Raw genomic sequence first — 26,403 nt, 5'->3', positions numbered from 1 at the left:
AACACATATAGCATCAGTGTTCTGTGCTAGCTAAGATTGCAATGGCATCCCCTGAGTGTAAAGAAGAAATATTTACAGTCCAAAGTAGCCTAAATATATTTCACATTTGTGTATATTTTTAAAATTTCTTCTCTTTAAATAGTCTATTTTGCATGTACTCTGCAGATTAAGCTGATGCAAGCCAGGAACTAACTGGGAGGATAGGGAAGCCATGCAGAGCCAGTTGTCTGTCTCTCCTTCCGTTAGCAAGCACTGAAAGATGGGGAGAGCCACTAGTACAAGGCAGGAAGTAGAGGAACACTTTGATATAGTGTCCTTAATTAGCCGTCTGCCTATGGCTGCAGTGGCTTATACTATATGTAAGTAACTTGCAGGACGCCAGGCAGCCTGAGCTATGGGGTACACAGAGTTGCTATAAAATGTACATGGGTTGGTTGGTTTGTTCACAGATCTTTATTAAAACATTTTCAGCTGCAAAAAAGAAACCAGGGAGAAGTTAGGCCTGGTCTACACTACAGAATTTTTGTCAACAAAAGTGATGTCGTCACTCAAAAATCGCTATAATAAAAATCTGTATGTCATGTTCACACTCGCTCCCTTTGTCGGGAGAGCGCATCCACAGTTGGGGCACTATCATCGACAGTATGAGCAATGCACTGTGGGTACCTATCCCACGGTCCAGCTCGATACCTTCTGCTGCTAGGTATTGTGGGAAGGCGGAGCGGATCGTGGCGCAACTTGGGACCTGGCTCAATGTCCCATGATTTATTGCTTTCTGTCCCAGCATTCCATAGGCTTCCGGCTTTCTTTCGTGGCATTTTTCAATGGCCCTGCTTTGCTGTGCACCCCGGCATCTTTGTGAGAAGGGATGTATCCTGCACTGCTCTCCTATGCTCTGATAACTATCATGAGGACAGCGTGGTTAACTGCACTGCCATCGCAAAGTTCCTAACTGAAGAATACTCCCAGTTGCCTGACATGCTGTGTGACATGGATAGGAGCAACTTTAGATTGCTTTTGGCTTTCACGGAACAGCTGCAGAGAGGGTGGACCATCGTATTTTGTGCTTGGGAAACAAGCACTGAATGATGGGATCGTATCGTCATGCACGTCTGGGATGATAAGCAGTGGCTACAGAACTTTCAAATGCAGAAGGCCAACTTCCTTGAACTATGTGCGGAGCTCGCCCCAGCACTGTGGTGCACGGACGCCAGATTGAGACCTGCCCTATTGGTAGAGAAGTGCATGGCAATTGCTGTGTGGAAGCTGGCGACTCCAGACTGCTACCGGTCAGTCATGAATCAATTTGGAGTCGGGAAGTCGACCGTTGGGGCTGCGTTAATGCAAGTGTGCAAGGCAATTAATCACATCCTGCTACAAAGGACCGTGACTCTGGCAAATGTGCGTGAAATAGTGGATGGCTTTGCGGAAATGAGTTTCCCTAACTGGAGGGGCAATAGATGGCACGCATATTCCAATTTTGGCACCAGACCATTTTGCGATGGAGTACATCAATAGGAAGGGGCATTTCTCCATGGTGTTGCAGGCTCTTGTGGATCACCGTGGGCATTTCACTGACATCAACGCAGGGTGGTCCGGAAAGGTGCATGATGCACACATCTTCAAGAATACCGGCCTGTATAGAAAGCTACAAGCGGGGACTTTCTTTCCAGACCAGAAGATTACAGTGGGGGATGTTGAAATGCCCAGAGTGATCCTGGGAGACCCGGCCTACCCCTTACAGCCGTGGCTCATGAAACCTGACACGGGAAATCTGGACGGCAGCAAGGAGCAGCTCAGCAACAGGCCGAATAGGTGCCAGATGACAGTGGAATGTGCCTTTGGCAGATTAAAGGCGCGCTCGCGCTGCCTTTGTGGCAGGTTAAACCTCAATCAGGATAATATTCCCATGGTCATAGCCGCATGTTATATGTTGCATAATCTTTGTGAAGCTAAGGGTGAAAGGTTTGCTCGGGGTGGAGTGTTGAGGCAGACCGCTTGACTGTTGATTTTGAGCAGCCGGATACCAGGGCTATCAGAGGGGCCCAGAGGGGGGCAATTCGAATCAGGGAGGCTTTGAGGCAACACTTTCAAAATGAGAACCAGTAATTATATCTCAGTGATTGGTGCTGCAATGTTACATTACATGTAGTTTTCCTAAGAAGCAATGATGACATTTGGGGCCTTACATTCCAGTAAGCAAATGATTACATTGCCTGTGTATGTATTAGTAGTGCCTACTATCTCAATTCGTAGGAAACAAATAAAGATGAGTTACTGTTCAAAAACTTTGCTTTTATTAAACAAGAAACCATACACACACACAGGCACTTGGTGGGAAAGGAGGTACCAGGGAAGGGCAGACTTTCAAAGCTGTGTGTATGTCCAGCTATCATTTTGAAAGTTGTCCGAGGGGAAACAGAGAACTCCCAGGAAGGACTATGTGGGCAGAGTTTGGGGGGAGAAGGGGACATGTGAAAGAGTTCTGAATGTACTGCAGGGGAGGGCGGGCATGCATCTGCTCAGTATGCAGGATTATTAAGGACTTCAGCATCTGTGTTTGCTCTTCCATGACTTTAATCATCTGCTCAGTAGCGTCCTTTACAAACTCCTGATTTTCTTTTCTGTCCTCCCTTTCCACTTCCCTCCACTCCTTGCGTTCCCTTTTCTCTGCATTGGAGAAGTGCAGTACCTCCCGGAATATGTCTTCTTTGCTCCGTCTTGGGCGCTTTCTTATCTGGCGGAGACGCTTGGCCAGTATGTGTGGAGTGTTCCTGAAGGCCACATCTGCCGAAGCACAAGGAACAATGCACAGAAGCATGATTGTTAAGTTCATGCACAGCATTGACACATTTCAGTAAAATACACCTCTGGTAACATTACAATCACTTTCTCACTGACCCTTGGCAAGCACATATCTTGGCAAACACCCAAAGCATAGTGAGTGTTGGCTGGGGGGGTGCTCTACATGAGGAAAAGGGTGCTCCGCAAGGGTTCCGGTGCAGCCAACAAGAAAAAAATTCTAAAATTCTCCCACACTTTTCCACAGGTGAGGGTCATTGTAGCAGATATGTCACTGCTGAGGGTAAGCAGGGAAGCAAGGGTACATCTACTACATGCTTGTGGCTTCCATCCTGGTCCCTATGCTGCTTGCCTGTGTGCCACTTTGGTCCCGATAAGTGATTGCCAAATGGCGCAGGAAAGTTTCCTACAATGAGGGGAAGGAACAAAGCTGCTCTGCCAAGGAACTTTCGTCAGAGGATTGCCAAGTACCTCCAGGAACCTTTCCTAGAGATCTCTCTGGGGGATTCCTGTGAGATCTCAGTGTGCATCAACTCCCTGTTCCGCCGTAATGATTAGCTGCACAGGGAAATGTCCAGCACACAGAAACACAGCCAGCCTCCCACATTTCTATGCCCTGAACCCATTTCTGCACGACACAAACCACAGCCACTTACCAGGCGTCTCCTCTCCTGCTTCTTGCTCACCGGAGAGCAACTGCTGAGACTGGCTAGACAACTCCGGAGTGCTGAACAGTTCCTGGCTGCCTACCCCCCGGGAGCCTCACATCATCATCTAACTCCATCAATGACTTCGTCCTCTGGGTTAGATTCTCTTTCCACCGCCTCCGTTCCCTCCAAAGTATCCACGGGGCTCTTGGTGGTGGAGGTGGGGTTGCCACCGAGGATAGCATCCAGCTCCTTATAGAACTGGCAGGTCTTAGGTGCAGCACCGAAGCAACGATTTGCCTCCCTTGCCAGCCTCAGCTCCTTTATCTTCACTTTGCACTGCAGCATGTCGCTCGTAGCCCTTTTTGCACAAGCCTTGACAGATCTGCCTGTAAGTATCAAAATTCATACGTCAAGCGCAGCTGGGACTGCCCAGCTTCCTCTCCCCAGATACTGATCAGATCTAGCAGCTCTGCAGTGGCCCAAGTGGGAGAGCATTTGCTGCGATAACCCGCCATGGTCACCTGGGAAGATGCGATGAGACCTCTCCATGGCGAACCAACAGGAAATGGAATTTCAATAATTCCCAGGGCTTCTAAGCGGGAGGGGCACATGGTTGTTTACCTGGCTGCAGGGCAGTGGAAGTCAAACTGGTGACCAGAGCGGTCCAATTGGGCATTGTGGGACACCTCCTGGCGGCCAATTAGAGTGATAAAATCCAGCGTGGTGTCTACACTGGCACTTTGTCGACAAAAATTTTGCCCAGAAAGCCTTCTGTGTCTCGTCTGGGTGGTTTTATTTTGCTGACGAAACGGCATTTTTGCCAACAAAAGTCGCATTGCATTGTGTACACATTCACTGGTTTGTCAACAAAAGCTGCTTTTTGTCAACAAAACTCCGTAGTTAGACAAGGCCTAAGTAGCCAGCAGAGAGAATTGAACATGTCCCTGCAATTCTCCAGTGATGCATGAGCCAACTGAAACCTAGAAGGGGCTCTGACTTCCATCATCACCGCAAGTGCAGGTATTCCAGGCACAGAGAGAGCTGAAGCTAGCAGCTCCTACTTTGATTTCTGCTCTAAGTGACTGGGAGGAGTGGGGAGGGACAGCAATGACATGAGCTACTCTGTAGGTCTTTAGATTTGTCCCCAAATACCAATGTGTATTGTAAGATAACTTCTGCACATCGCCCATGTGCATATCGTGTTCTGAAACCAGAACTGTCAGGTTTGTTTTAGCCCTTTTTTCTTAAAGCAGAACGTATGAGTATTCCCTTTCCAGCATGCACACACACACTTCATTCTCCTTCCAGTCCTATCTTCACCATGTTTAACAATCAGGCCGACCATGGTTTAACTCATTTGTGTGCCAGGAGATGGCAAGAGGAGGGGTGGCCCCACTTGTGAGATCCAGGTGGAACACTTCAGTTAGAAGCCCAGCATCTCCTGCCTCCTCTTCCAGCAGCTGGGTGGGATTTCTACCAGGATGCTAACCCCAGTTCCTGCTTGGAGGTGCCATCTTACGTATCAGCCTCTGGTTAGTAGATAAAATGAAAGATATGCCTCCCTCTTACTGTTGGATCAGAGAAGAGATTCCTGTTTTTTTGCTCCTCCAGAGCCTTTTGGTTGTTGCAAGCAGGGTAGGTTTCACTACTCCTTCCTCAGGTCTCCATTTCCTGGATCCTCCTACCCTGTGAGTAAGTACAGTTCCTGTCTCTGCTGCTGCATAAACCATTCCCCAGCAGCAGCAGTGACACTGACATGGCCCTTGACAGTTGCACAGCTAGTTTCTGAAAACAAGCAGTGAAACTGGCCAGAGTTTTATTTATTTCTCTCTGAAGTTTGGCCAAAGTTACTGAGCAGCAGCAGAGGCACTGGAGCTGTCTGGGTCCAGACTCAGGAAGCAACACTGCCTTGGTTTGCATTTGGTTCACATTTGCAGAATTATCCTTGAAACCATAAGGTCTAAAAGCTTAATTTAAAATAAATTTTGCAGAAATTCATGGTTTGGGGCCTTTATGCTCACTGGGTATATGGATTCAAGGCCTTTCATCTGTCACCATGGACAGGATCAAACTGCATTCAATCCAGGTTTAGAGTCCTTCTAGCCTCGCTCTTCCCCCTGGGAGACATTAGACACAATAATTGGACATAATTTGCTCTCATTCATCAGCTGGCAGAGCTAGTTATAACGCAGACAACCAAGTTTAAAACATGCTTAAGCACAGTTTTCCAGATCGTGGTTAAAAGTCCTGTGTAGATGGGGCCTCTATATGTTTATTTTGCCCCTTCTTTTCCCATTCAATATGAACTGGTGGTTTTAACATTGAACAAGTTCATTGGGGTACAATGACGTGCCAAATGTCTATCCATCAATTCAGAATGATCAGCTACTGTAGGTGCTGATCACACTGGATACTTTTGACATGCCACACCATGCTGCTGCCACATTTTTCCAACGTCACCAAGATTCACTCAAGTTCAGAAACAAAGGTAATATAATCCTGCTTCCAGGCAAAGTCTGTTAATCTTTCCTCCTTGTTTTGCCTAACCCATATTGGGGGAAAAAGCTTTAATGAAATACTCGGCTATTCTTCCAGCCCTCTCGGGTCCTATTCCTAAGAAGCATAGAACCATAGAAGTTAGAGATGGAAAATAAGACCTATTAGATCATCTAGTCCATCCTCCAGCCAGCTGAGGATTGTTGCCCACTTGCTTCCTTTGGGAATCTTTTTAAAAGAGGCTGCCAGTGACTGGCAACAGTCTGCTTTTGATTTCCATTGTGCTGGCGGAGGGAAATAGCCAGCTTCCTATGAGCACATCAGGAAATTGCAGCACAGGGATCACACAAGTGTTGTTGTACTGGGCTGGAGTTGTACTGATGGGCAACATCAGACTCCAATTTTTTAATTAAGTGAGGAAAAGATAACTTACCTTTTGCCAATGGATACTTTCTTACGGAAAGAGATCTGCATTTCTAGGGATTACGGGGACATATTTTGGCTCACACCAAAGTGTATTACAAGTGACCTTTGAAACAGCGCTCGCTCCAGAGATCAGAAATGGGAATGATTCATCTAAATTCCATCTCCAACTCTTTTACCAGTGGCGACCTAAATGAAGACACCCTGGAGACAGAAAATGCAGCTGCTGCAGCCGCTGCTGCCTTCACAGCTTCCACACATCTGAAAGAAGCTGTCTTAGGTAGGTTCAGTGTACTGCCTTGGCCTTTACTGCAACCTTCCTCATGGCACCTTTGCAGCATCAGCAGTCCTGCTGCTTGAGGGTTTGAGTGCTGCAGGTCTGCCTAGCTCAGCTGCCTGGGAGCACACCACACTGCCAGTGAGAGGCCAGGAGCCTCCTTGCAGAGCAGGCAGACTGACACCTTCAGGATCAGATCATGGTTTCACACATTTCCTGCAGGCATCACTGTAGCTGTTATTTGCTCAAGGAAACAGAACAGTAGAGCCATAATCCTGCCTCCTAACTGCATGTGACAAAAAGGAAGGTGAGAAGGCCCAAAAGGGAGAGTGGGCAGATATGCGTCTGACGAAGTGGGTATTCATCCACGAAAGTTTATGCTCCAATACATTTGTTAGTCTAAAACAGGGATAGGCAACCTATGGCATGTGTGCCGAAGGCGGCACACAAGCTGATTTTCAGTGGCACTCACACTTCCCAGGTCCTGGCCACTGGTCCAGGGGGCTCTGCGTTTAATTTAATTTTAAACAAAGCTTCTTAAACATTTTATAAACCTTATTTACTTTACATACCACAATAGTTTAGTTAGATATTATAGACTTATAGAAAGAGACCTTCTAAAAACGCTAAAATGTATGACTGGCACGCGAAACCTTATATTAGAGTGAATGAATGAAGACTCGGCACACCACTCCTGAAAGGTTGCCGACTCCTGGTCTATAAGGTGCCACAGGACTCTTTGTTGCTTTGGTCAGATATGGTTTCATAGCACACTGCTGCCCTCTCCTGGCTAAGAGTGGGATTGCTTGAATTTATTCCCCATTCAATCTGCTACCTATATGTTTTGCCCATAGTTCAGCCATGGGATCATCAAATTGTCTGTTTACAAGAGCATTACTGCTTGCTTCTGAAACCTGACGACGAATTTATGACTCAAAAATTGTAAGAATGTCTCTGCCAATTGGGCTGCAGTGGCATAAATCAGTTTAGTTTGGAAAGTCTCCCTTGGGTTTGCTGGCCTCTTCATTATTTGGATTAAGTTTAATGAACTTACTCTCGTAATAAAAATGGTGACTCCCAAAAACTCTCTGATCCCTGTAATAAAGTATTGATGCTCGGGCTCGGACAGTGATGCTTTTGTATCTTGGAATGTTCCTGTGGCTCTCACTTGAGTGCTTCACTCCAGTGTAGGCAGGTAGGAAATATTCACCAACTGAGTTGAAGTGGGTTTGCAAGTGTTTAATTTTGCAAAAGACATGATTACCTGCTTATAAGCCCTCCTTTGGGAACAGTGGAAGACCCACCACCTTGAAAATAGACAGTTGCACCATAATAATGTGTGTGACTATATCTGTCTCAAATGGCTGCTTGGTATTGAAGGCTGGCTAAAAATTTGTCTGAAGAGCCTGGTTTTCCTGCCTGCCTTCTCTTTTTGCTCCCAAGCTTTAAAACTCTGTCCCAAAATGTCTTTAACTCTTGACAGTAATCAATAGTTGTAACTCATTTTCCTTTTGACCCGCCCCGATCCCTGCCTTCTCATTCCCTGTGAGAAGTGAAGATGGCTGAAGAGGAGGACAGCTTGGAGGCTGAGATTGTTTATCCCATCACCTGCGGAGATAGTAAAGCCAACCTGATATGGAGGAAATTCGTGTGCCCAGGCATTAATGTGAAATGTGTCCAGGTGAGGGTACAGTGTTATAGAATCATAGAATATCAGGGTTGGGAGGGACCTCAGGAGGTCATCTAGTCCAACCCCCTGCTCAAAGCAGGGCCAATCCCCAAATAGTCCCCTTAAGGATTGAACTCACAACCCTGGGTTTAGCAAGTCAGTGCAGGCCAATGCTCAAACCACAAGGTCCCTAAGGAAGGACTGCATGTATGGAGATAAGAGGTGTGCTCTTAGGTTATCCTCCTGGCCCAGAAAGGAGAATAAGGACCACAGATGCTAATTAAATCTATCATTCCAGTGCTGTTGCTATGGTAGATCACTCTACCTGGTTGCTAAACTCCATCCATATGTGGTTTTGACTGTGTCAGGAAGCAGGGCTCTGTTATAACTAAGTTGAGATCCTGCTTTAAAGGGGAAAGGAGAGGAAACTATTTCGAGTACCATTGTCTTCATGCAGTCTGTTATTGTGACTTAGTGCTTCATAGGAAAACTGAGCAGCTCTGGCTAGAGCTTCAACTTCAATCTGGCTCTGCCTTTGAGCAGTTGTCTAAAACCTAGACATTCCCTTTATCAGCTGAGTTTAAGAGAAATTGTTACGGTGATGCAAACCTTCTTGGTAAAGATGGTATTGACCTGTTTCCACTCTTTCCACCCCAGATGGTTGGGGGTGAAAAAAACTCTTCATGAGTGGAGGAGTGGGGGGCACTTTTCATTCCCAGAACATGTGTTTCATGATAACACAGTAAGGCATCAATGGTAAACAATAATCTGTCCCTTAAGAAGGATCTGCTTTCAGGCTGCGCTGCCAGAGAGCTTTTGACGAGATGGCCTACTCCCCTTCCTCTTGGCGAGATGGATCTTTCCATGTCTCTCTCTCTCTCCAAAGCAAACAGTAGAGACTGGAGCAGATCAGTTGTGCCTGCTACCACCAGAGATCAGCTTCCTCTTTGCACTTGACTCTGGTTCCTGTTATAGATCAATGGTTCATGTCATGCAGCAGTTGGAAATATCAGATTTACTTGTTAACCTAGGAGGGAATGAAAAGAGCCCTGGAGGTGGCAAATCCCTACTGGAATTCCCCATAGAAGCTTTATTAAAGGAGGACTGTCTAGCTCAGTAGGGGTCCTAGGTCACCAATTCAAATCCACCCAGTCAGTAATGAGGCAAAGATGTCACATGACTATTCAATATGAAATATGCTGGTTGTCTCAATCTAGTTCCCGGGGGGGGGGGGGGCGACACAGATATCCCCATCATAAAAGCGGCTGCTGTCGTTGGCACTAATTGTGCTTGTTGACTAACTCTGCAGAGGCCAAAGTTTGAGCCGCCAAAGAGCCTGAGTCTTAGCATCTCTTCTAGTCAAGTCATTGTTGAGGTGCTTTGTGGGGTTGACCATTGGGGTTAGGAAGACTGGATACTAATGGTGGGTGGGACAATCTGTTATTTGTCACTAGTTTGCTTGATAGTTAGTGGGAGCAGATGAGAGCTAAATAAAATAGTGTCTTAGTTGCACATGGTATGGAGCAGCACACTATAATGCAAATTATATTTTGCACAAACCGCATTAGGATGGATCTTGTATGGCCTTCCTGTCTGATGCTTTGTGGTATGTACAGGGCTAGGAGAAGAATTTGAAACCAATTTCTGCCAAAGTTCAGACTCTTGGCTCCTGTTAGGATATATTTCAGTGTAATCACAATATCCTGGTGGGTGATTTTCACTAAAGATGGGCCTAGCCCAGAGAGTCCTATCAAACTTTGGGGTTGTTCAGATCAGAAGTTTTGGTATAAGCCCAGCTTTGGTTTTAACAATAATATTAAAACTTGGCCATCAGGGTCGTTCTGCTCTGTCACTGGGCACAATGCTAAATACAGTTTATGCACCCTGGTATAACATATGCCTGTCCTCTCATGTGGAACGAGTCCACATTTTTCCTGCTGCGTCACACCATGTTGCATTTCTCCCCTTTGCAGTATGATGATCACCTAATTAGTCCCAAAGAGTTTGTCCACTTGGCTGGCAAGTCAACCCTGAAGGACTGGAAGCGAGCAATCCGGATGAATGGGATCATGCTCAGGTTAGTCTTTTTGCTTGCTTGTATATGTGCATGGATGGCCATGGTTTCTTCTTTCTGGGAGAATCCAGGACGATGTTCCGCATGCTCTGATACAGCTGTTAAGCGACTGAGTGGATATGTGTGCCACTGAATACACTGAAAATTTGTCCCAATAACTGTCTATCCATCCAGTGATCAGTTTTATGTTTTCCTTGTTGCAGGTAGGCAGAGGTGGTTAAGAAATGAGGGACTGTCACTACCTGTCATAGTCCCAGGGCAACAATGTGATATGCAGCTGCCTCTAGGCGGTGCATGGCAGTTGTGTAACAGCCACACAGCAATAGCGCATAACAGTTTTAGAACAGGAAGTAAAGAGAATACACTATCCAGTTGGAAATGCAGGGGAAATTTGGAAAGGCAAATGTTAATTTCCTTATCTGGAACTTGACGAGGACTAAAACCCCATCTCCTCTTACAAATAGTGTCATGAGATCTTTAATGGCCACAAGCTGTCAGACTGTGCTGTTTACATCTCTTCTAAAAGACAGAACTTGTGCAGCAGAGCACTCCTGAACACCATTCCAGAACATTGGTTCATTACTGATTGAGAGAAGAAGGCCACCTACTGAATCCGCACTCCCTGCTGCATGAGATTAATCTATCCATACTGTTATGTTATGTCTGTCTTAAACCACTTTTTTTGCCAAAAGGCTTATTTGTGCCTTCCTCTTCTCTGGCCTTGACTACAGAAATTCCTTTCCTTATGAAGCAACAGAGAGTCCTGTGGCACCTTTAAGACTAACAGATGTATTGGAGCATAAGCTTTCCTTATGGTCTCCCAGAGCACCAGCTCGAGACTTCTGTCTGACCAAAATCCACTTGTTTCTTCATCCATAGTCAGAAGCAAAAAGAAATCATCCCCTACCCCAGAATTATCAATGGCTCCACACTCCTTTCATAGCAAGGCTGCCCCACCCACTGAGCTCCTGCAATAACACAAACTGCTCTCGTATTATTGTTAATCAGCTTTTACTCATTGGTCGTTGTAACCCAATACATCAGTGTTTTGGCAAGGCTGGTCTTCTGAGGAACAAAACCTGTTTACAAAGGATGTGTGAGGGCCAGCCCAGTAACCTAGTGGCAAACAGCCCAGCAATCCAAGATGATGTCTCCAGCCAGCAGAGGCTCAGAGTATTACCGAGGCAGCATGCTCAGTACCTGGGGGTGAGGAGACCATCTGTGCCACTCTGGCAATGTCCTTTTGCTGAGCTGAGATGCCTCATTTTTAGATTCCAAAAGGAGCTACATCCAGCCCTTCTTTACACTGAGGGAGAGTCTCCAGGATGCGGGGTAGATGAATGGGTGATAAAGGGAAACCAACTTTCTGCTATTTCACTGTTTAATTTGAGGTTGTCATTGTGCCATACTTTATAGAGGTTCTGTGATGATGGGGGCATGTGTTGGCATTAGATGTCCAATAAGACCAGATTAAGATCTTCCTTTGTCCTTCTCCCGCTCCTCTTCCTGTCTGATAACTAAGCCTGGAGTTTGTCAAAAGAAGCCCATTGTGGCTTAATTTCCACTTTCTCTCCCTTCTTCAGCTGAGCATATTATCTTCTAACTGACCCCTCCGCGGGGCATTCAGCCAGTAGGCAGAGAACTCTGTGTGCTTGAACCTGGTTCCCAATAAATCTCAGACTAACTTCTCCATCAGCGCTTCTAACCTCCTGCTTATCGACTCAGGGACACCCACCATGCTTCCTGTATTCAAAGTGCTGGCATATATCTGTGAATGTGAATATTCTGACACAGTTTTGCCCTATTCACAATGTATTAGCATGCTATTCAGCTCTAGTGAGTGGCATAGTAGTTAAACTCACATGTAAAGGCTGTATAGAAGGGGATTAAATGCTCGTCTTGTTGGTAAACAATTTTTCCCCTCTCTTCCTGTCAGAGTGGACTTTCTTACTCACACACTCTCACTCGCACTTTCATTTATGGGCCACTAATTTGGTTCATGTTCCCAAAAGAATTGGATAATAGGGAGAAAAGAGAAGCAACTCTTGGTCCATTACCTCTGCCAGTCCCTCTGATCTTTACTGGCCCCTTGAGCAGGAGTCCTGAGGGCACTTCAGCAGCTGATATCCTGCAGGGCCATCTCATGTTCTGCTTCCTCTCCACCAAGCCAATCGGAATCGTCTTAAATTTAAGGGAAAAGAAGGGCAGAAGCTGAAGTGCAGAGTTAATTCGTGCAGGGTTTTGAGAGGTTCACGTGTTTGAAATGCAGTTAAAAACTTCGGAAGGGGAGCTGTTTTTCAGTGATCTGTCTCACTGAGTCTGTGACATACTGATACAAGTGTGTACTCACGCTCATTCCTTGTGCTGCAGGAAGATCATGGACTCCGGAGAGCTGGATTTCTACCAACATACCAAGGTCTGTTCAAACACCTGCCGAAGCACTAAAATTGACCTGACCGGAGCCAGAGTGTCTCTGACCAGCCAGACGTCAACAGAGTATATTCCTCTCACCCCTGCCTCTGCAGACGGTATGTTGAGTGCTTTCCACAGCCCTCGCTACTGGGGCTCTTTAAGAGTCAAAGCTTAATTACTGCTTCCTTATGAATGCAGGTACTGCTGTCTCTATCATGTTTTTTCTTGTTACTTTTTTCCTCCTTCACTTCTCCCCCTCCCCCTGTTGCTGAGTCTCCCATGTTGGAACTATGCAGAAGCAGCCATTGTAACGCTGCATGGCAGAGCAGTAGGTGCCTGGAAGGAAATCACTTGGGTAATCTGTAAGAATGATATTCATTCTAAAGAGTTACCCATACTGCATCCTGGCTTACTAGGAGCTGCATAGCCAAAGTAGTGACCTCCAGATAATCTGCAGGAACGCAGTAGTCCCCCCGTGATGTGGTCATCCCTCAGCGCCAGCATCTGATCAGCTGCTAGCTGTCCTCAGTGTTCATGGCAGTAGGCAGCAGAGATGAGCATGATTCCTTTGTCACAGCATGCTGGATTTGGGGCCCCTTTTATTGCACTTTCTTTCAAAGATGGCAACTGACTTCCTTCTGAATAATTTAGATATTTTCATTTAAGGCTCCATTTCTGAATTATTTATTGCTTTGTCTGATGAAAGATTCAATGCAGCCATGGAATGCTACACATTTCTATCAGATCTCACACAAATAGGTTACAACAATGAATTTAAAAGGACATTGCTTTAGAGTTTAAGTTCTGAATTTGATTTGCCTTAAGCAGGGAATGTTCTGTGGAAATGTGCTCCTAGTTCTAAATACTTATATTTGCAAATCCTTTTGCCACTGAGAACTTAGAGAAAAAAAAAAAATCTGATAACCACAGATTTTGCAGGAGAAAAGCAAAAATTGTTTTTGTACCCTTGTGCTGGATCTGCCCAGAACATTTAACAATTGAATTCCATGCTTTGGGCTAGTATTTATGGTTGCTGTACATGTGTAACCCATTGTTTATTTCAGTGGTAGTTCCACCCCACAGCGTGGCTCTAACCCTTGTCGCTGTGAGCAGTTCTATGAATATAATCCAAGATGTTAACATGCAAACCAGGATGTTTCCACACTGTTGGTGTCAGGCTGTATTTGGCACAAGTGGGAAAAACCAAATTTGCAGAGTGGAAGGAACAAACTTCTCAGGGAAAGAATTATTTGAAAACTACAGAATGTTACAAACTGCTCGTCTTTCTGGAGAGCATTCTAGTGCTCCCAGAATGATCACTGCATCTCTGGCCCAGATTTTGAGCTGTACAGCTCCTGCATGCAGCTTGACATCCTCCTGGCAGCTCAACTGACATGTGACTCCTTCATCTCCATAGTAACAGTACCATAGAGATTGGAAAGGGCTGTGGAGAGCAGAGATCACATGAGTGGCTGGGCGGGAGTATGATCACAGTCATATACGCTGGAGGCAGCAAGGGTAGAACAGTATCCCAGTGTGTATTATCTGTAGGAATGACTGGGTCAGTTCAGTTTTCAGGCCTGTCAAACCACAGGTCAGAGGCAGACTCTTAAGAATTTTGTGTCTCTTCCACGTCCTGTAGATTGGCAGCAAGCCAGGTAATTGCCTTGAACACTTACCAGACCAGATACAAATTCTACTTGCCAGCGCTCTGTTACATTAATTTTTCTATTATTATAATAAAGAAATTACTCTCCCCGATGCAAAGAGAATTTTGCAAGAGTTGTGTAAATAGTGCCCAGGGTATTGCCCAGCTGTTTGGAAAGTAAGCAAAGTAAACAATGGTCTCATGTGACTTTTAATCCCACTTCAGAGTCTCTGTTTGCTTGGCTTTCAGCTGGAGGAGATAAGTTCATACAATATTGAGTACTGCATGGACTTGCCTGTGTTCTTGGATGTAACATAGTGAGTGGGTGTATAATGCAGGGACAGTCTGACGCTATGTGGCAAGACTTGTGAAGCCATGACTTGTGTTTTCTTTTCCTTTTCGATCTTGGTTGCAGTAAATGGATCTCCTGCTACAATCACCATAGAAACTTGTGAGGAAGCCAGTGATTGGACCACTAGCATTGGAGGTACAGTTCAGGAAAACCACAAGACACAATGCTGTCAATATCTCCTGTCATACTCCATGTGGGCTACCTACATTTGAAAGGGATGTAGGGGGAGAAGGTTGAGGAGAAAGAAAAGATAGGGTGAGTAGGAAAACTGTTTCTGCCTGTAGGTGTTCCCATACTCAGCTGCCTGATCTTCATGGTATTTATTTGCCATAGCTTTAGATTATTGTAGTGTAGGACTAAGTCCTTTGTGTTTGCAGTGTGGCCACAACGTCGTCTTGGCATGAAATTGCTTCCAAGTGTCAGAATACCCAAGCATGGGTCAAATTCTGGCCACTGCCCTCAGAGGAACCTGGGTGTGAGTCCTGAGATTTCTCCCATGCGTCTCTGATTCAGCAGAATTAGGGAGGATCATGGAGGATAACATCTGACACCCAAATGGGATAGGGATTTGTGGTGCTGCATCCTGTTGCCTGTGCTGGGTTGTGGAAGAGAAGTGAGTGAGACTCCTAGGAGGAGCTCTGCCTCAGTCCTTCTGGCTCAGGGTTCAAAGTGACTCACAGGATTCTTCTGCAGCTTCTTTGCCCTGTTGGGCAGGATCAGTCCTGTGTGATATGGGGAATGGGGGGGGACTATAAGGGGAAAGTATGTTCTTCCTTTAAAGCTACGCAATTGACTTGGCTTTTCCCCCATTGCCTCGGGATGCCTGTTCATACTGGGTTTTGCCCCATCCCCACCTGCCTAGAGGTAGAATGTCTTCTGCTTCAAACCCCATCAGAGCAAAGTCTAGGGTGAGCTCCTGCCTTTCGAAAGGATTGCTGGATGTGCACACCCCTTTTACCTCACAATAAGGCATGGTGATGTATCAGTCATTCAGCCCCCCCACTGCCTTTTCCTGGCACTCTGAGGTTCTCTCTTCTGCTTGCTGCTCCCCTAGATGACACGTTTGCATTCTGGCGAGGTCTGAAGGATGCAGGGCTGCTGGAAGAAGTGATCGAAGAGTTTCACCAGGAGCTTGTGGAGACCATGAAGGGCTTACAGCAGCGGGTCCAGGATCCTCCCTTACAGCTCAGTGGTAAGAGCCTAATTGCAGGAGCTAATAAGCAACATCTTTGTGTCTTGATTATTATTATTATTATTAAATGGCAAAAAACCTTTGTGAACACAGAGTTAAGGTTGCTGGGTGATAGCTCATGCCCTCTCAGAACATCGAGTTCAGCAAAACTCGGTCTTCTGAAAACCAGGAAATACAGTTAAGGTAAATGCCCACACAGCCTTAACTCTGCCCTCCTTGAGCACTGCCCCACAGCACCCATAACACACTCCCACTCTGCCTTGTTACTGTAGTGGACAAGCACTACCTGCGCTGAAATATTGAGACTCTTCTCCCTACAGAGTATCCCATTTGTCAGATTTGACAGCCACTTCAGACCCTTTTACAACCCTTCACATGTGCATGCAGTATGCCACCTAAACCTATATTTTCCCCTCTCCCATCATTAGATCCATAGACTGCTCTCAGATCCCACCTTGCTGCTGACACTCGAGACGATTCTGCATTGAAATGATAGTGACACATGCACCTCTTTCCTTTGATAATATGCATGGGGGAACTCAGACTCAGATCTCCTCACATCACAATCACAGCTTTTCCAAGCTGCTCCAACTTATTCCTCCACTATTCAATACAGCTACACCTGACAGAGTGACTGCAGCTGGAGAGCATGCAGATAATTCCCAGTGGCTCATGCCAGCTGCAGGGGGGGCAGAGTTAAGGTTGCATAGGGGTTACAATAACTTTAAGCGTGTAAGAGAAGATTGGTGTGTCTCTCTTTCTCTAACCCCTGCCTCACCGTTCCCTGCAAAACATAGTCCCCTCCTCCCCAGCAGCACTTCCAGTGCACCATCCCATTAAGCCACTAGTTGGCAATGTAGAAGCCATTAACATGTAAGAAGCTGCTCCTTGCCATCTCCTGCATTGTGCTGCTGTGTACACATATCACGGGCAGCAGCTTACTAGAGGGCCACATGCTCCCTTGGTTATACACTGAGCTGTGTATACCTTGGCTGTACACTGAGCTGGGCCCACTCCCACTACACACCTCCAGCTGAGATTTCTGACCCTGCTTCAGCCAGGCTTCCCTAGCCATGTCCATCCAGTTCGCCCCTCCTTCAAACCGGGCCCCTCCACCACACCCCGCTCCCTCCCCATGCATGTTATGTATTTTAGCTATTCATCTTATGGATTTCAGATGTTTACATGGTTACCTTCAGTCCCCCCCAGCCCAGATCCCAGCTCACATGGAGGGGCAGGGAGAGGCGCTCAGAGTCCCTAAGAGAAGCAAGGTCCCCTAGATCCCAGAACATACAGGGGCAGGGAAAGGGGCTCAGACCTCTGCAGAGGTGTAAGCCTCCCGCAGATCCCAGCACACCCTGAATGGGAGAATTGAGGGCTAACCCCCATCCCCTCTGCTACTCCTCACATTCTCCAACCCACTTCCTTCTCCCTTCCCCAATACCGCCTCCCACCCCTTATCTGAGCCCCTCAATCACTCTTCCCTCCCCTGCCACCCATTCCCATTTATCCCCTCCCCATAATAACCCCATCCCTGGCTGCACACCAAACCCCTCTTACCCTGTTCCCACCTACTCTTGCACCCCTAATCAGCTTCCTCTCCCACTGTGCATTCACATGTGTAATTTCTTTTCTTTTCGGAAAATAGTTGCAGTACCTTCTGAATATTCTGCTGTACTCAGATTACATTTCCCCAAAATAAAAAAACCTTTTGATAGAGGCAGATTGGGCAACATGTCTGCTTTTTTCACTTCAGATTTCTTCCCTGGGTTGGACTTGAACTCACAATGTCTGGGATGGAGATCAGATTCAGTGAAGGTTACATTCCCTCAGAACTCCCAGGTCCTGTGACCTGGAAGTAGTTTTCCAGATAGTCTCTCACGCCGCACATGCTCAGTGTAATACCTTAGGAGCAAGAATAAGCACGAGGCTTGTGATGAGAAGCAAAAGCTTTTTGAAATATCAATGTAATTTGATTTCCCACAAAGGGCTGGTGGGTGCCATGCACTCTGTTGGGGTAACACTGTAGCCTTAGGGACCCTCATGCAATGATCTGAGCCCTTGTTGAGCTTTGTCTGTGAGCCAAAAAAGGTTGCCAGAATCTCTCAACTTTTGTTTTGGGAGATGTATCTTGAAACCTCCTTGGTCAGACGACCCCAAATTTGGATCACTAACAGAACCCTGTGCCCCATGAGGCAGACCATATTTCAAGGCAGTCCAAGTAGCCATGTAGATTTTCGAGCACTTAGAGTTGAACTTTAAACAAAAATCTAGTCTTAACTATAGCAGAATGAATTATGCTCATTTTGTTGGCATCCCTTTAATTCTCACATGCAGGGTGGGGTTTGGAAATAACTGGCTGCTATGGACGGTGCATCAGTGGTGCAGGATAGTTTTGTGGCCAGTTTCCTTAGAATCTGCAATGCAGTCTGTGGTAAAAATTTGTTTCCAGTAGTTGGCAAACAGATTCCCACTGGCTTTGCCATCTGTGCATATGCCCTGCTAATTTGAGCCAGTTTCTACAGTTCATTGCGCTGCATCATTAGAAGGTGACACACCATGTGATGTAGTCAGAGATTGAAGGAAACTGACTGTCATTCCCACTCACACCTTTCACTGAATATAGAAAAAATAATTTAATATGACTGCTTCATTTTTTGGAATGTTTGGCACTTGGGACCAACACTACTGTCAGCTATCGTGTCCTCCTTAATCTTTGAGCTTTTCTCCTTGTGTTCTGCCTGCCATGGCCTTTCACAGCACATCTCGCTGGGAGGAAACACACCTTGTCCTGCCACTTCATTGAGACTGAGGGGCAGTGTCACTTTGAGAAACTCTTTGCCCTTCAGTTATGGGATTCTCTTTTCTTTGGGGATGTCTGTGTGAAATTACTCAGACAACAGTCATCTTAACCACAAGATTTAATACAAGCACTGAGAAAACAGAATGAAAATAAAAGTAATTGTTTGCTAAACTCGTCTAGATTTATGCTTCCCATAAACTGAGCTAGAGAAGGCATTTTCAGCATTGGTAAAGGGGGGAGAAAAAGGCTTCTAGCTTGTATCCTGTGAAAGCAATTCTCTCCTCTGACCACGCTTTGGTCAGCCTGTCAGCAGTGCTTGCTGTCCAGATAGCAACTAGCTATGTGTCCCGAGACCTCTCTTATCAATCTCTGTTTGGGAAGAAAGGACTATTGTCTCTTAATCACCCCTTGATGCTTCTCCCCATCCTTCCTGTCTCAGTATTTTAAGCATAAATACTAATGAATTCTTAAGCTCTGACCTCTTGCATTATCCTAAAACAGATTTGGCTACGTCACTTTAGCACAGAGGTTCTCAAACTTCATTGGAACGCAACCCTCTTCTGACAACAAAAATTACTACACGACCCCAGGAGGGGGACTGAAGACTGAGCCTCGCCGAGCCCCACCACCCTGGGTGGGAGGTCCAAAGCCCAAGGGCGTCAGCCCCAGGTCGGGGACCTGTAACCTGAGCCCCGCCATCCAGCAGGTGGTTGGGCTCGGGCTTCGGCCCTGGCCCTAGGCCCCAGCAAGTCTGACGTCAGCCTTGGTGACCCCATGAAAATGGGATTGCGACCCACTTTGGGGTCCCGACCCACAGTTTGAGAACTGCTGCTTTGGCATATCTGTGTTTTACCAAGAAAAAGGTAAATTCTTTCTGTAGGGAATGATTCTTTCCTCAACGATCAGTATCTATTTTTCTGTTTTAAGATGCTGTCTTACTCAACAACATAGTCCAGAATTTTGGCATGCTGGACCTGGTAAAGAAAGTTCTAGCTAGCCACAAGTGCCAGATGGATCGCTCAAGAGAACAATACACACGGGATTTAGCAGGTATGCCCAACTGGAATTTCAGTGTCTCTTCTGTTAGCATCGCTGATACTGTCCTGGAGTTTTTCTGTGTAGGAAAGTAGATTTTTTTTTTTTTTTTTGCTAAGCCAATGCATGCTAGATCAGTTTAGCTTGGAATGATGCTAAAGAATTAGCTACATTGCCTTGGTTATTGTACTTCACTTGTTACTATGCTGTTAAAACTAGGAAGATGGCCACTGGGAAGCTTATGCTAGGTGGAGGTTGGACAGTCCCCGTACTAACATTCATTACGGTCTCTTGTGTTTAGCATTGGAGCAGCAATGTGACGAGCACCGCAAGCGAGCAAAGGAGCTGAAGCACAAATCGCAGCATCTCAACAACGTGCTGATGACTCTGACTCCAGTCTCCATCCCAGCACCTTTAAAACGCCCCAGACTTACCAGGGCCACCTCTGGGCCAGCTGCTATCACCTCTCAAGTCCTGACCCAATCAGCACAGATTGCCTTGGCCCCAGGAGTGCCCGTCTCTCAGCTTGCCAACCTCCCTCTCAGCAAAGTGGTGTCTGCCCTTCCAGCCTCAGTGCTTGGGAAAAGTACATCTCAGGCTCCCTCAGCCAGCTCCCCAGCCTCTCCGTTATTGGGAGGATACACTGTACTGGCTTCCTCAGGCTCTAGTTTCCCCAACACCGTTGAGATCCATCCCGATGCTTCCAACCTGACAGTCCTCAGCACGGCAGCCATACAAGATGGCAGCACTGTGGTGAAAGTGGTGAGCCCTTTTCAGCTGCTCACCCTCCCGGGACTAGGCACCACCATACAGAACGTAACACAAATGGCTCCCAGCGGGAGCACGATTGTGACGGTGCCGTCGAGCGCTGTTGAGGATGCCACGGCGTCGGACGAACACACCACCACCATCGAGGTGACAACAGTGGCAGAAGAGCCAGAGCAGAAATGAAAAGGGGACTTGCCTGGAGGGACATTTTTTTGTGATGTACTCTGGCTTGAGCTGCCTTTTCTCTGCCTGCGCTGAGGGAAGAGGGAACAGTATAAAGAGGGCACAGGGAATTGAGACTCTGAGGTAGATTGGCTAAAAGGAGTAATAATGAGGTTTGAGCCAAAGAAAGGGAAAAAGAGAGACCTCCCAAAAAGAGGGGGGAAGGAATGAATCGCACTGACCCATTAACCGGTTTACATATAAAACTTTCCTCCCGTGTTTTCCTGGAACACATGTTATCTTCATGTCTAGTTCACTAGCTCTGAATCGTCTCTAGACATCTCAGCTGGAACAGAGCGTCAAGAGAAGCAGATGTGGGCAGGGCCTGAGAACAGGGAATGAGCAGAAAGTAGCGAAAGGTTAAGGAAACAATAGATGATGAGGCATTTTACCAGAACCTAAGGGGGTAAGTGGCCAAGGGGCACTCCTGAGTTCTGGCATGATTCAATACTGCATGTAGGCCAACAATACTAGGGAATCTGCTGCTTCCCCCTCACGGCAGAGGACAGTTTGGGAAGCTGGTGTTTTGGAGGGTGGGCCGGTACAGAGTGCATAACTGGGCATGAAGAATGTGCATGACCGTTGAGGTAAAGCAGCCTTGGACCAGGGAAGGTCCTCTGATGTGTGGCAGTCACAGGGCTGATCCAAGTGACCCTTGTTGCTGGTTTCTGCACATAATGTTGGGTTTGGGTAGTTAAATGCAGTATCTCAATATTACCAAATGTGCAGTCTCCTCATTGTGAGCGAGATGCTGGTCTCCCAAGTCTGATCATTTAGAGGGGGAGGGGGGACACTTATTAAAGCTTTTGGTTCCATCCAGGGACAGGTGTGGAAAATCTGTATCTTCTGAGGATTTAGGGTCTCCTTCTGTTTTCTCAAAAATCTGTTCTTTTGGGTTTTTTAAAAAAAAAAGGAAACTCTTGTGGCCCTTCTGGTTGTGAAGATGCTATCCCGGGGCACAGTTGTACTGTTGAGTATGCAGAGAAAACAATTAAATAATAGCACTAAGAGACATCTGAACTTCTTCCATCTTAGCAGGTGTTAACTGTGGAATCTAATCGTCTCCATGTCTCTGCTAACCGCTTATCAGAAGCATCTAGCCAGTGAGCCTTATCTAGTGTGGCTGGGTGTTCTTGTCCCCTCCCAATGCGTCCAAAAGGATATTTTGTGGGCTGCAAGGTTTGAATATGCAAATAGAATATTCAGATATCAAATACTCTTTTGATTATTCAGCTCGCTGAGAGGTTCGCTACTGTCCTTATTTTTGTAAAAGTAGTGTGTGTGTGTGAAAGTGACATGTCAGCTAGAGACAGTGTTAAAGGGGCTGGATTCCTGCAGTGTGGGTTTTCTATCAACTTGATCTGGCAGCAGCAGCAACAACAGGTCACTTTAATAAGCTAATAAATATTTTTGAAAGAGTGCTGCTGGCTTATTTCATCTCCTTGTCCGTGTCTGATTGTTACAGCTGAAGCACAAAACTGGCTCCGAGAATGAACAGAATCCTCTTCCTCTTCTCCCCATGCCCTCCACACACGCCTGCAAAGAAATACTGCCAATCCTTCCAAAATTTTGGCAATACTCTGTTTCAGGTTATATCTTAGGAAGTTATTTCCCTGGTGCTGTGGTGGTAGGAGAAAGCCAAGGGTGCTTTCCCTCACATGAGCATAGACTGGTGTGTTAGCAAAGTGAAGAGGGAATGTCATTGGAAACCTAGATTGGGGGCTTGGTAGGAAAGAAATGTCCTTTGTTTGCTGCCTTAACCCTTTGGAAAGATTTAATTGTGGCAAAGCTTTAGATTTGGGATTAGCATCCCCTGACGCTTTCTTTACTACTGTTTTTTCTAGGCCAGCCTGGAATTCCATATGTTGGTGCTAATAAAACTCTAAGAATGGGTGAAGGCATGTTATTGTTAATGTCTTTACATAGCATTTTTAGAGGGGTGGGGTTTTTAATAAATTAAGAAATAGAATTTGAATTATAGGAGGAGAGTCTTCTTTCTCCTCTTCTTTTGAGTGGTGGAGAGGGCAGGAATCTGCAAGCAAACAGAACAGGGCTTTCCAGAATTATAGCCTTGACATCACCTCATTTTGTGAATGAAAAGAAGCTTAGCCCAAGACTTGTTATTAATTACTTAAAGGGATTTATTTGTGGCTGATGCTCTTAACTCCAGGAGGCAGGAAACATTTATGACAAAACCATGCAAACCTAACCGACTATTTTGGATGGGAAGCAACAACCCTCAAAAGACCTTTCACTTTTGTTGTCTCTCTTCCCCAGCTTGGCTATGAAATGCTGCTGAGCGTGGTCTCAGTAATGGGTGGAATTAGGATGCTCCTATGAGAAAGCAGTCGTGCCCTTGTAGACAAGAGAGGTGCTTGGTGGAAATGGGGAAGAAATTAGAGTTGGTGGTGGATGGGGTAGGAAGTGGGAGCGTGCAGCTTGTTATGAAGTTGCAAGATGAAAGACTTGAGCCTTATGCTGCCTTCCCTCTAGTTACTGAAAGGGCCCTACTCTGTCTGGGGGGTGGAGGGGGCACAGTAGGGACAAGCAACAGAAGTATCTAGCAGGTGACTGTGGTTCAGGAATCAGCCACAGGGATATGGTTCAGGAATCACTAGCTCTTGTTTTACGGAGTTCAGGCCCCATTGAAGCAACAGCTTGGAGTTCATAGATCTGCTTGGCAGAAGATGTAAAGAAATACTAGCAACCCAATCCTCCCAGGCCGTGAAAGAGACAGCACAGCTATTAACTATGTTGGGGACCTTTCATGTATCTTGTGCTCTTTAGCAAAAGGTGTCTTGTCAGCTGAAATAATCATGGGAAGCACATATGTCTCTTGTGTGCCTCTCACATGTGGTATTTAGCCTGCCGCTTATGAACCTGGAGTTCTGATCAATACTGCCTGTATCTCCAACAGCAAGCAGCATGGAGACAACAGGAACACTTTCCACTGCCCATTATGTGGAGGGAAGGGATGGCCTTCCAATGTGTGGGGAGCTAGTCCCCTATCCTCATTGGAGACTGGGGAATAAAGGCAGTTGCATGGTTGGATTCCCCCTGCTCCTAAGCATTTGAGTACAAGTAGAGGAAGAAAACACACATACTTTCACCAGGAAGGGAAGGGAGAGATTGTTAAATAGCATCACCAAGCCACTAAACAATCCCAGTGTGACATCCTGACATTATTACGTTGTGACCTTTAAGCTGTGGGTGCCCAGTCAGTAAAAGAGTTGCTTGACATGATGGATATTAGGGCTTAAATCGCTGACTTTTAAATATCTCAGGGTGTATTCTTGTGTGCTACTGTATTAGGCTGTTAAATTGTGATGTCACACACAGATGCTGAATCACTATGCAAATATTGCAACATGAAGCCAGGATGTTGCACAGGAATTATTTTGTGTGTCTGCAACCTCTGTGGTTCAACAGCATGCATCTAGAGCATAACGAAATCAACAGGCTGTCGAGCATTAAAACCAATTCAACCAAATTTGCTTCAGTATCTGATCCCCTCTCTTGCTTTGTTGGAAGCTCTGAACTGTTTAGTGGCCAGACACGGGCAACTCCAGGAAATCCAATCAGGATTCTTCATTTGTTTTGCTGTGTTGAGATATTGTATCTGTTGATGAGGATTTTGTAATGTTTTCCCAAGGAGATGAGATACCCAAGCCTGTGAAGTGTTGTGTGAGAGGAATTTTTGTTAATGATTGTCAGGAGACTGCTGTTTTACTCATATACATTTTGGCAATACAGTTGTAAACGCTGTAAAGCATATATGGAGCTATAAAGCACTATGGAGATTAAAATTGATTGAAGCACTTCCGTTTGAGGCCAGTAGGTGTAGCTAGAGAGAAGCATATTGTGACGCTTGCCAGAGCACAGCAGCCAAAAGACAAACAGGAATAAAAGATAGACAGGTTGGGAGAGGTCTGTTCTCCCCCAGAATGCATATGTATGACTGTCATTAACATTCATTTATTCTGTATGTGTATATCTGGGTGACAATAGGCTGCATAGGCAGGATCTTGTCTGGATTTACACACCAAAGTGTGATTTAGGAGCTACTGGCTAAAATCCAATGGTCTTTAAACAGTATGTGCCAGGTAGGTAAAAGGGTTGTCTTGGCTTGATGGATGCTAGGCCCTTAAGTCACCAGCTTTCTAACATTTCATGGCATGCTCTTTTTTTTTTTTCAGTGTATAGGGACAAATACACCTAAGTCCTGGTGTCTTGAGGGAATCGGTGCTCTTCCCTTTTCTTCACTGCAGTAGATTCGGCTTATTAACAAACCTCAGTTTCCAGCAAAAAAAAAAAAAAAAATGGCTATTCTCTGGTAGTTGCTAATGAGCAGAAAGCAGGTTTGTGAGGCTGCACTGAGGGAAGGAAGCACTGGGACCCGCTGAGTGCTGGCTCCAGGCAGGTTAGCGAGGCAGCAGCCAGGGAAAGCAGGTCCCAGTGCTTCCTTCTCTCTAGTTGCAGCCCTGCAAACCTGCCTATCATGGAGCCTTTCTTCCAGAAACATGTTGCTAATAAGCAACATGTTACCAGTATCCAAGTCCCATTTAAGATTAAAGTCAATGAGATGGGATTGGTTCCTAGCAAAATGGTGCTATTAACCAGACATCATTAATGTCCAGGTTGCTATTAAGTGGAATCTACTGTACTTGAACATAAGAATGGCCACACTGGGTCAGATCAGTGGTCCATCTCGCCCAGTAACCTGTCTTCCAACAGAGGCCAGTGCCAGATGCTTCAGAGGGAATGAACAGAACAGGGCAATTTAGCAAGTGATTCATTCCCTGTCATCCAGTCCCAGCTTCTGGCAGACAGAGGCTTAGGGACACCCAGAGCATTGGGTTGCATTCCTGACCATCCTGGCTAATAGCCTTTGATGGACCTCTCCTCCATGAACTTATCTAATACTTTTTTGAACCCAGTTATACTTTTGGCCTTCACATCATCCTCTGGCAATGAGTTCCATGGTTGTGTGAAGTACTTCCTTTTATTTGTTTTAAACCCACTGCCTATTGATTTCATTGGGTGGCCCCTGGTTCTTGTGTTCTGTGAAAGGGTAAATAGCACTTCCTTATTCACTTTCTCCACACCAGTCATGATTTTATTGACCTCTCTCATATCCCACTTTAGTCGTCTCTTTTCCAAGCTGAATAGCTCCAGTCTTTTTAATCTTGCCTCATATGGAAGCTGTTCCACACCCTAATCATTTTTGTTGCCCTTTTCTGTACCTTAGGAGCACAAAGGCCAGAAGAGGTGTGCGCATCCCCTTGTTGGGGTTGTTATTTTCCACCCGCTGGACTGGGGTGTGTATCTGTTACCAGCACAGAGCAAAGTCAGGCTGTTCACACTCCCCCTTCACCCACAGGCCCGTTGCTATTCTATAACTCACGCTGAGGAGGAGGAAGGGCTGGTTCAAACCACCCAGCCCTGTGCAAGTGAGTCAGAGCAGGCATGCTGACAATTGTGTGGGGCCAGCACAGTCAGTTTTCATTGTTCCTCCCACCCACGCTCCTGAACCTCCCTCCGTTCTCACAGGGCCCAGTCCCCGCTCCCACTGATGGGAAC

At 46.1% G+C, this 26,403-nt stretch overlaps 1 protein-coding gene across 2 annotated transcripts in view; it reads left to right on the top strand.

The window, feature by feature from the left end:
* Window positions 1–21,837, top strand: part of GMEB2 (glucocorticoid modulatory element binding protein 2) — a 40,272-nt gene extending 18,435 nt beyond the window's left edge. The window contains exons 3-10 of one of the 2 annotated variants that reach the window (XM_026652868.1): window positions 6,554–6,651; window positions 8,202–8,329; window positions 10,291–10,394; window positions 12,762–12,919; window positions 14,867–14,938; window positions 15,858–15,995; window positions 19,726–19,848; window positions 20,135–21,837. In XM_026652868.1, the coding sequence (XP_026508653.1) occupies window positions 6,554–6,651; window positions 8,202–8,329; window positions 10,291–10,394; window positions 12,762–12,919; window positions 14,867–14,938; window positions 15,858–15,995; window positions 19,726–19,848; window positions 20,135–20,784 (1,471 nt within the window). In that variant the 3' untranslated portion in view covers window positions 20,785–21,837. Of the gene's footprint in view, window positions 1–6,553; window positions 6,652–8,201; window positions 8,330–10,290; window positions 10,395–12,761; window positions 12,920–14,866; window positions 14,939–15,857; window positions 15,996–19,725; window positions 19,849–20,134 lie in introns of those variants that run through there. The other variant, XM_024203409.1, reaches the window with a different exon arrangement.
* The last annotated feature ends 4,566 nt before the right edge of the window (window positions 21,838–26,403 follow it).

The sequence above is a fragment of the Terrapene carolina genome, unplaced genomic scaffold, assembly GCF_002925995.2.
Source record: "Terrapene carolina triunguis isolate 2854851 unplaced genomic scaffold, T_m_triunguis-2.0 Scaffold130, whole genome shotgun sequence".
Lineage (NCBI taxonomy): Eukaryota > Metazoa > Chordata > Testudines > Emydidae > Terrapene > Terrapene triunguis.
Note: the sequence above shows the minus strand (reverse complement) of the source record. Positions and strands in the feature narration are given on the sequence as shown.